The sequence below is a fragment of the Brassica oleracea genome, chromosome C3 (assembly GCF_000695525.1).
Source record: "Brassica oleracea var. oleracea cultivar TO1000 chromosome C3, BOL, whole genome shotgun sequence".
Taxonomy (NCBI): domain Eukaryota; kingdom Viridiplantae; phylum Streptophyta; class Magnoliopsida; order Brassicales; family Brassicaceae; genus Brassica; species Brassica oleracea.
The window spans coordinates 50,345,384-50,355,717 of NC_027750.1; the positions used below are offsets into that span (position 1 = coordinate 50,345,384).

General features: G+C 38.9%; 3 protein-coding genes across 5 annotated transcripts; 2 read left to right on the forward strand and 1 right to left on the reverse strand.

The window, feature by feature from the left end:
- Nucleotides 1-252: 252 nt before the first annotated feature.
- Nucleotides 253-2,668, reverse strand: LOC106331463 (GDT1-like protein 4). 2 transcript variants are annotated; one of them, XM_013769824.1, is made up of 13 exons: nucleotides 2,437-2,668; nucleotides 2,256-2,324; nucleotides 1,910-1,969; nucleotides 1,774-1,821; nucleotides 1,552-1,643; nucleotides 1,434-1,470; nucleotides 1,306-1,347; nucleotides 1,153-1,221; nucleotides 1,017-1,061; nucleotides 885-946; nucleotides 730-802; nucleotides 560-654; nucleotides 253-451 (listed from the first exon to the last, which is right to left on the reverse strand). In XM_013769824.1, the coding sequence occupies exons 1-12, from the start codon at nucleotides 2,452-2,454 to the stop codon at nucleotides 583-585; spliced, it is 687 nt and encodes a 228-aa protein (XP_013625278.1). In that variant the 5' UTR covers nucleotides 2,455-2,668; the 3' UTR covers nucleotides 253-451; nucleotides 560-582. The 2 variants fall into 2 exon arrangements, with proteins under 2 accessions (XP_013625278.1, XP_013625279.1); XM_013769825.1 differs by having other exon boundaries at nucleotides 253-440; nucleotides 559-654.
- A 1,001-nt stretch (nucleotides 2,669-3,669) lies between these two features.
- LOC106331846 (protein ASPARTIC PROTEASE IN GUARD CELL 1) lies at nucleotides 3,670-5,445 on the forward strand. The gene has a single exon (XM_013770266.1). It carries the CDS (start codon nucleotides 3,987-3,989, stop codon nucleotides 5,433-5,435), a length of 1,449 nt encoding a protein of 482 aa, XP_013625720.1. The 5' UTR covers nucleotides 3,670-3,986; the 3' UTR covers nucleotides 5,436-5,445.
- Nucleotides 5,446-7,258: 1,813 nt separating this feature from the next.
- On the forward strand, nucleotides 7,259-9,901 carry LOC106328739 (CTL-like protein DDB_G0274487). 2 transcript variants are annotated; one of them, XM_013767236.1, is made up of 6 exons: nucleotides 7,259-7,587; nucleotides 7,988-8,623; nucleotides 8,713-8,940; nucleotides 9,020-9,136; nucleotides 9,213-9,446; nucleotides 9,535-9,901. In XM_013767236.1, the coding sequence occupies exons 1-6, from the start codon at nucleotides 7,522-7,524 to the stop codon at nucleotides 9,712-9,714; spliced, it is 1,461 nt and encodes a 486-aa protein (XP_013622690.1). In that variant the 5' UTR covers nucleotides 7,259-7,521; the 3' UTR covers nucleotides 9,715-9,901. The 2 variants fall into 2 exon arrangements, with proteins under 2 accessions (XP_013622690.1, XP_013622689.1); XM_013767235.1 differs by having other exon boundaries at nucleotides 7,979-8,623; nucleotides 9,535-9,900.
- Nucleotides 9,902-10,334: the final 433 nt, after the last annotated feature.

A 10,334-nucleotide genomic window follows, 5' to 3' on the forward strand; every position in this document is an offset into this window, starting at 1 on the left:
CCATAGTCAGTAACAGAATGAGAATCTGTCATGTCTCCCCAAGCATTGCATGGTTCATATTCGAGGTGCTGTAATGCATGGTCCAGATTCAAAGAAGAGTCCACTTACATCACTGGTTGACCTTTTTTGATCAAATACCATACTGTAACTCATATATCATATGGGTTTCTTTTCAGTCTTCATATGCATTCACATGGGATCCCACATTCACATATCAAATTAAACCAAACATGCATCAATTAGAAGAAGGAATTAACCAACGATCACCAAAACTTTATTGAAGTCAAATGGCTGCTTAAGCCCCTTTTAATGTTATTTTTTTTCACGGTAAATAAACTTTCAGATTTGTTTTGTAATGACTTGTGTAAGACATCTAGTATCAAGATTACAAATCTAAAGAAAGTATAGATAGCAACGTTCTTCATCGTCATCTTCAACTCTCCCTACAGCCCTGCATTATTCACAAAACCAATGGAATAAGACATAAGACCAATGTGTATATGACATATTGACATGATATGATGAATATAAGAGAAATATATTAGGACTCGGATTATACCAGAAAGAAGGTTTTGGGAAGCATTAGGCATCAACAGAAGTAAGAAACGATTGGATTCCAAATATAATGAATAGCATTCCACCAGAGAGAGCAACCTGCAACAACATTTAGACAACCTCATATTTAAAACATAACGAGTCTAATGGAATTATATAACGAGAGGTATTTACTATTCGTTCGGATATCTGAGACGCCAAGCTCTTTCCTCCAATCACAGCAGCAGTGGTACACACAAGCTGTGCCCTGTGTAGGCACACATTAGTCAGCAACACTGAATTCAAACATATGATTTTGTGATGAAGACACAAAACGACTGAAAACTTACACAACTCCACCAAGGACAACCCCAAACGGGTTTTCATCCGCGGCTAAACCAATTGTAGCAAGCTATTAAGAAAAATGAAGAGTTTATGTTGAGCACTTGAAGCATTTAGGTTCGAGTAAGTGAGAGCTAAACCTGACTCTTGTCACCAAATTCACCAAAGAAGTTAATCGAAAATGCCTGCAAGAAGAGAGAGCAAACAAACATGAAATTAATTTCAGACAGGTCTGCTACTTTTGTGAGCAGATTCTGAGAGGTTCTTTAGTTTCACCTTGAGAAAAATTGGAGAGAAGAATTGTGTCAGGAATGGCCTCTTCTGCTTTTTGTTCTCATCTTCAGTCTACAATGACAAGGGATGGTTTTGTGAAAACATATATCACACGCAGTCTGTGATCTTTGTTTGTTTTTTTTTTTGGTTTCATACCTTATCTTTTGTGGATTTACCATTAGCCTTCATATCAGAATCCTAAGATGATAAACACACAAGAAAGTCAAAACCATAAAAGCATTTATCTATTAATGTGAGAAGGAGTGATGAAAGATGAAGCAGACCAGTTCTGCTTCAACTTCAGCCAATTCTTCTGAACCCCTGCCAACAAAAGTAGAATCATATAGCTTGAATTTCATCCTCATGATATCAAAATTTGAAGAAGAAGAAGAGAATCGTTACCCTCCCCCTTCTTTAAAACCATCCCACAAAGACCATAGCCCGAAACCAAAGAACAACAACGTTGTTATATGATGGGTCCATTTGCGAGAGATCTGCAAGTGGTGGTTTGATATCATACAGCATTTAGTTAAAAGATTCAAACTTTCCGGAACTGGTGAAAAAGACAAAATCAAACTACAATCCAAGTTCAAGCAAAAAGTATTACAAATGCCAAAAACATACCAGATTTGGAGCAGCCCATCCAACAGTAGCGGAGAGGATAGTCATAACCTAAATTAGCAAAAAAGACATAAAGCTTTAAATCTAAGAGAGAGAGGACACTTAAACCAATAGTCAAAAGGAGTCAAAGAAAGCTTACAATCAGAGCCGATACACAACCAGCCAACACAAGTCTCCTAGGATAACGCATCGCCAGAATCTAATAAAAGAGAAACAAAAAGATTTAAGTTTACAAATCAAGATAACAACAAAAGTATGTTACTATCTCAAAGAGACAGCACCAGATCATAAACCAACAAAAACAATACTAATCTAGAATGGAACTATAAAAGCTACAAGAAGCTCCTCTAAACAAATTGGGCAATAGAACGAAAAAACAGAAACTTTCTCAAAGAAGAAAGTTCCTTATAACTTTCTAAGCCATTGACTTGTTCAACCTTAAACCCTACAAAACTACAGAAAGCAAATACTCATCAAACACTTACAGCGGCGGCGAAGAAGGTCTTATCACCAATCTCGGAGACAAAAGTCATGGCGAGTGACTTCGTAAAACCCTTTTAAGAAAAACCCATCAACCGTAAACTCAGATTAGCTTCAACAACGATACCCAGATAGATAAAATATCGAGCTTTCTGAAAAAGGAGGTATCTTTTTTTTTTTAAGTACCTGCAAAACCGAGCTCATGGCTGCTGAATTAGTATCAACAGCGAATCAGCTACAAAACTCCGATCTTCTCCGGGGAGGGAACAGAGTCAACGGAGCGATCTACTCAAACACTCGGCGACGGAGAGAGAGAGTAGAGAGAGACGACGCTCGGACGGAGATGAGAGAGCGTGGCCGGAACAAAGTTTGTTGAAGTGCCACAAAAGATGAATGCTTTTTTTATTTTATTTTGGAGGCTTTTGAGAGAATATGATTCGGATTCTTTAACGCTTGGGATCTTTCCACGTGTCTCAATGGTATCCAACGATTTTGTGGGACCCGGATAACCCAACTTGACTTGTAGAAAAATGCTACTATATGTTCGTTTGGTAGCGTCACTGTGGCCGAGTGAAGACTTTACTGCGCTGATGTATTGTCGCTTCACCACTGATAAGGACGTCACATGGAGAATATATATATACACGTTCATAGCTTGTAAGAGCTGCTGCCTAATACTGATTGGAGATTAATTTGATTGGCCAATAGTAACTATATTAATCTTCAAGAGAAGTTGACCAAACTCTTGTTGGAGATGGCTTGATTCACGAAAGCACTTAACTTGGTTTGATTATACTATACTTACTATGACCCGATTTTATTCCATACTAAGCATCACAAAATGTTGTTAACTCAGATTTGGACGTGATTTGATTCACCAAATCACGTCATTTGAATTGATTTTATCCTACTATACTTATTTTAGCTCAGATTTTATTCAATTCTAAACTCAGCGGAGATATAATATATGAATACTCTTGTATAAAATAACGTTGCAGATTACTCTTATTTCATTCTTTTTCAAAGAAGAAATCTACAAGTGTTTGCCTGCTGTCCTTTAGCAAACAAAATTAGAAGACTTGTAAAATCAATGGGCCTAATCATCATTAGTTTAGATGGGCCCAATCATCAAATGAAACGTTGCATACAATTTCAGGCCCATGAGGGACCATGAATTCACAATTTCAGGCCCATGGCTAGACAACTTTTCAAAAGCCATTTGCCATACGATATGCAAAATCTATGCACAAGTGTGTATTATATATACAAGTTTAGAGTCGTAGCTTCTATTTTTACTTTCTTAGGTACGTTCTTTAGCTACATAAAGCTTTAATATATGCATAGATTCATAGCAATTGAAATGTATGAGCTGTTAATTACTTGAAAGTCATTAGGAAAAGCTAAGTTCATGGCCAAAAGTACCCGAGTTTTTACTTAAAATAAAGGAGGAAGATGAAAAAGTGATGAGATTCTAAACAAACATAGATATACTCATAAGCGCCACACTAACCGCATTGAGTTCATAAAACAAAGTTTAATTAACCTTCCCACTTAAAGACGATGAAGAAACCTCCTCCTCCCCTTAAACCATTTATCTATCTTCTTGTTTCTTTGAAAGATTCTTGTAGTATAAATCTCCTTGGAATCTACAAAGCACCACCACAAAACTCACTTTTGTCTTTCTCCTTGACACTCTCTCTGTCTCAGTCTATCTATCTAACGGCCCGAAACTAAAAATGTGTTCTCACCGATGCTTTCTTTTACTCATCTTCTTCCTCGCTTCACATTCTTCCGTTACTTCAAGAATCTTGCCAAAGATCTCCGTGACCACTACAACTACTCTCGATGTCACTGACTCCATTCGCAAAACGAAGGATGCGTCGTCGTTTCGGTTAAACCAGCAAGAAGAACACAGTCAGTATCCTACTTCATCTTCATTTAGCTTGCAGCTTCACTCACGAGCTTCCGTCCGAGGAACCGAACACCCAGACTACAACTCTCTCACACTAGCCAGACTCCACCGTGACTCAGCCCGAGTCAAATCCCTCACGGCTCGTTTAAATCTAGCAATCAACAACATAACCAGATCCGATCTCAAGCACACAATGTACACCACGGAGCAGGAAGAGATCGAAGCTCCTTTAATCTCCGGCACGACTCAAGGAAGCGGCGAGTACTTCACACGCGTGGGGATCGGAAGCCCGGCGCGTGAAGTTTACATGGTGCTCGACACTGGAAGCGACGTCAACTGGCTACAATGCGCTCCTTGCGCCCAGTGTTACCACCAAACCGAACCCATCTTCGAGCCGACATCTTCCTCCTCTTACGCCACACTCTCTTGCGACGCTCCGCAGTGCAAAGCCCTCGAAGCCTCCGAATGCAGAAACGCCACGTGTCTCTACGAGGTTTCTTACGGCGATGGTTCTTACACCGCCGGCGATTTCGCCACCGAGACGTTCACCATTGGCTCAGCCTCCGTCGATAACGTCGCCGTCGGGTGCGGGCACAGCAACCAAGGGCTGTTCGTCGGCGCCGCCGGTTTACTCGGACTCGGCGGAGGTTTGCTCGCTCTCCCGTCGCAGCTCAACACGACGTCGTTCTCTTACTGCCTCGTGGACCGCGACTCGGACTCGTCTTCCACCGTCGAGTTCGGGTCCGATATCCCTAGCGACGCCGTCGTGGCTCCGTTGATGCGCAACCACCAGCTCGACACGTTTTACTACCTTGGACTCGCCGGAATAAGCGTCGGCGGCGAGATGCTTGAGATTCCGGCGTCTTCTTTCGAGATGGACGAGTCGGGAGGCGGAGGGGTGATTATTGACTCGGGAACCGCCGTGACTCGGCTCCAGACCGGAGTCTACGACTCGCTCAGAGACGCGTTTGTGAAAGGGACGACGGATTTGGAGAGAGCAGCCGGAGTTGCGATGTTCGACACGTGTTATGATCTGTCGGGTAAGACGACTATTGAAGTGCCGTCGGTGGCTTTTCATTTCCCCGGCGGGAACATGTTGGCTTTGCCGGCGAAGAATTATATGATACCGGTTGACACGGTGGGGACTTTCTGTTTAGCGTTTGCACCGACGGCGAGTTCGCTTGCGATCATCGGTAACGTGCAGCAGCAAGGGACACGTGTCGGTTTTGATCCGGCTAATTCCCTTATTGGATTCTCGGCGAATAAATGCTAAGCGTTTAATATCTGAACCAGGGCCGAGTATATTTTTTGTTTTACATTTTTTTAGGTGTTTTCAATTAGTAATTTAAATATAGGTTTAATGGCATAAAACATAATAAATAATATTTTAAATAATGATAAAGATAAAAAAAATAATAGTTGGATCATACTTTTATCAATGGATCACACTGCTATTTTAATAGAATAGATGAAAGAAAATAAGTCGAACTCCCTTATTTTTGTTTTTGCTAATTTGAAAAATATTAATAGAATTCTTCAACAATTATGAAGTCTCTAATTATGCATAATGTAGTTATTTATTTATGTTGTTAAGTAATTATATACTATAGTTCCCCGAATCACGACGAAGCAATGACCATTAATTCGTATTGATTCGATTACGTATATGATTATCTGTTGATGCTGTTTTTCAGCATTATCTAAACTAAAGATGCTCACGTGTTTAACACTTGTAGAATATACACGATACTAATTTTGAAAAATAAGAAAAAAACTGGGATAATTGGAGATGAGGTTATGGAATTAATTATATGATTAATTAGATATTAGAAAAAGAAGAGAACATGGGACATAGAGAGGTGGCGAAGACATGATGCCACACCACTTGCCATCACAACAAATGAAGTGGCAACCATTCGCGTCAATCATTTTGTCACTAAACAGCCTTTTCTACTTTTTCATGTCAACCTTTTACTTTTCGCCTTTGTTCATCTAAAACAAACACTCTTTTACTGTCACAGTTGCATGCTTGACACATTAAACTTACTTCATTTAAGCAAAAGAAAACAAGCAAATAAACCTGACACTTTTTTTCACCAACATGGGAAAACATTTCTTGGTACTGAAATAATTAGGTGTACGTTTCAGTATATGATTTTGTTTTTTTGTTTGACTTATCCTTTCTAAATATCTGTATATTTATGTTTTATATCAAATGTAGGCTATACATTACCTAAAGTATACTAAACATACACCACATTAACTTTGAAGCGATTGGCTAGGTCTGTGAAAATATAATTTACTCCCCTTCATTTAAATTTGTAAATGACTACATTATGAATGATACACACAAATGACTACATTATGATACACACAATAATGAATTTTTGGGATTAAATCAGTATGGCCTAATGACATCTTTAACTCCACTCTATTTTCCACTTTAGAAGAAAAATGCGCAAATGGTATTCTATTTTTTGTTCTATAATAGAATAAAAAATATGTTTACTTTATATATAGAGTAACTTGTTTTTTTTTGTTCATCACTCTATTTTTCATTCTAAAATAGAGTACCATTGGAGCAACATTTAACTCTATTATATATAGAGTTATTCTATTTTAAAAGAAAATATAGAGTAAACCATTGGAGAGGGTCTAACTACATTTCAAAATTTAACCAACAAAATCAATTCAATAAAACCCAAATTAAGTTCAAAGTTGAATATTGAGAGGAACTCACTTAAATTTTAAAATGATCATTTAAAGAAGTCTATAAGTTGTGTAAGTAAAAAAAAAAAGATCATTTTAAGAAAACTATAACGTACATGCGTAGTTTAATTTTCTTGGTTTTCTGACATTACGTAATCGTAAACTTAAGTCATAATTTATTATTATTTATATTAGTAAGTACTTAAATATAAAAAGAAAAAATCATTTACAGTTGTAATCTAGAAACAGAAATAAAGCAATTAACAAAAGAAGAAAAGAAAACATTTTTGAGAAAGGAAATAAAAGCGAATAAGTTACGGAGAATCCGAAAACGACCACTCGGGAAACTGTTTACGCTTCTTATCCAATAAAAAGAAACAAAGACGAAGAAGTAGAAGTAGAAGAACCGCTGTTTCTCTCTCTCTCTCTCTTTCTGTCTGAATTCAATCACTCGCTGACAAAAACTTCATTTTCTCGCCGGAAACGTTCTCTTCACTCCGATCATATACTAATTGACCATTTTCTCAATCCTTTACTTTTCTCTTTCTTTGACTATTCTCCCTTCCTCTCTCTCTCTCATATTATTCAAAGATGCTCCCATGAAACTTTATTCCAGTCAGTGAATCTTCTTCTTCTCCTACTTCTTCGTCATGAGTGACTCCACCAACAGCGCCTCTCCTTCCTCCGATTACGCCTCCATCTCCTCCGGCGACCAGGTTCTCCTTTTTTTTTATAAATCATAACTCGATCTGGGTTTTATCCACTCTTCAAACAATAAACGAAGCAGTTGTCTACGATTTGAAGAATCGGGTTTTGCTTTCTACACTACTTCATTGCATAAAGTCTTTGTCTTTTTCGAGTTAGATCTTGCCTGAACTCATTTACGGATTATACACATTTTAAGACCAATTACTTAGCTTTTGTTGTGTCTTAAAATCACGGGTCAGTTGCAAAATCACTTCTTTTTTATAAAAAGAAGTCTCTTTTCCGTGAGTCTGACCACTACAGTGTTTGCATTGTACTGCTAAAGAAGATTCATTATCGTTGCTTAGACCACATGTGAGTCAAATCAATGTTTCTTTATTGTTCATTTTGATGATTTTGTAGTCTCTCCAGAGGAGTCGAAGGAGTGGAGATGGAGGAACCCGAGCCATTGTCCGCGAGTCACGTCACTGGCACGACATCTTCTGGTCAGCCATATTCGTGATCCACCTCATATGCTTAGGATTCGTCCTCGCGGTTCTCGGACTCAACAGGTTTAGAATATCAGACAGGTTAAACATCGATAGGTACACTCAAGGCTTCTTGGAGAATCACAAAGGCCTCACCGAGGACTACTGGCCTCTCTACGCCGTCGCCGGCGGCATCGGAGTCTTCATCAGCTGGGTCTGGTCCTTGCTTCTCGGCTCTTACGCCAACGAGATGATGAAAGTCTCGGTTCACATCTTGACCACCTACTTGGCTGTGGTCAGCGTGCTGTGTTTCTGGTGTAGACAGTTCTTTTGGGGCGGGGCGTTCGCTATCGGAGCTCTCTTGCAGTTTCTTTATGTTGTTTCGGTTATAGACAGGCTTCCCTTTACGATGCTGGTTCTGAGGAAAGCGCTGAAGCTAGTTTGGGGGCTTCCTAAGGTTATTATGGTGGCGCATGCTTTCACGGTCTTCATGCTTTTGTGGATGTCTCTGTGGTCTTTTGGAGCGTCTGGTGTTGTGGCGTCGAGCATGGGGGATGAAGGACGATGGTGGCTTCTTGTGGTGAGCTGGCAAGTTTTGCATTTTACATTACGTGTTGGTTTCTGTGTTCTGCTTAGTAGTGTCTGAAAGTAAAACATGTCTATATGCAGGTTCTCTCGGTTAGCTTGTTCTGGACAGGCGCTGTGCTGTGTAACACTGTCCATGTGATAGTTTCTGGGATGGTGTTTCATGTTCTCTTCCAATGTGGTCAAGAAGAGTCGTCGTCCTTGCCTCCTAGTACTTTGGTTGAGTCACTTAGGTACGCTGTGACAACGTCTTTTGGGAGCATATGTTATGGTTCTCTCTTCACTGCTGCTATTAGAACACTTCGCTGGGAGGTAGGCTTCAGATTCTTTTTATTACCATTTGAAAACGTTATTGTTCTTTCTAGTTACTGATACAACTTGTATTTGGCAGATAAGGGGAGTCCGGTCCAAGATTTGTGGAAACGAATGTCTGCTTTGCTGTGTTGATTTCTTGTTTCATCTAGTTGAAACTCTAGTTCGGTTTTTCAACAAGTATGCCTATGTGCAGGTAAGCTAATCATGTCACCCTTATGAGCCAAATGGAGAATCAAAATAATAAAAGAATTTTGGTTGATTTTTTATAGATTGCAGTGTATGGAAAAGGATTCAACAGATCAGCAAGAGATGCATGGGAGCTCTTTCAATCAACAGGTGTAGAGGCACTTGTTGCATATGACTGTTCAGGTGCTGTGCTTTTGATGGGAACCATCTTTGGAGGACTAATCACAGGCTCTTGCATTGGTATATGGGCTTGGATCAAATACAGTGACAGAGTTATCATGGTTGGATCTACAGCTATGTTGATGGGAATGGTCCTTGTAAGTTTTTCCTCTTTTTTGTGCATTCTTCTAACATGAACCAAATTGTTCAATATGTTTATTTGGTACAATGTGTTTTCTCTTTCAGGTGGGTCTAGGAATGGTTGTAGTGGAGAGCGCGGTGACATCGATATACATATGTTTTGCTGAAGATCCTTTATTGATTCAGAGATGGGATGCTGATTTCTTCACTGAGATGTCTGAGATGCTACACCGTCGTCTTCAGCATCGTAGCGCTAGAGCTCGTGAAGTTTTGACGACCGCTTGATCAGCCCATGTCTCTCTGATGACAAGTTACATAACTGTAGATTATTATATGCATTTAGTGGTGTTTAAGTCGGGATAAATCTATTTTGTCAGATGATTAATGCTTTTCCTTTTGTCAAAATCATGAATAGAAGTTGTGGACGATTTGTTTGATCAAAATGTATCAAATCTAATCTACTCAAGAAGTGAAAAGAAAAAAACTGAACTAGCCACCACAAGACTAAACAGCCACGAGCATTTGACTCCATCAATGTACTTTTTCTAAATCATTGGAGTTGAAATTTTGAATGTGACTATGTGGTTATCATCACGACATTGTCAACTTGACCCATAAATCTTGTATATAATAACGATGAATTGTCCAACATTTTTAGTGAATTGTGCAACAACATAGTTACTACTCTTTTTCTTGCGCAATTCCTTGATTTACTACTATATGGTCTCTCGGCTAACCATAAAATATATAATAAGCAATAAATTGGGAAGACTGTTCTTGCATAAAACTGATAGCCAATTTTGTTTAATTTCTATCTGGCTATTGATAAAAGTATTGATGCTTAAGATGTTTAGAATCTTCTTTCTTATTACCGGTTCAACTTTATCATTCATAACGTTGATTTT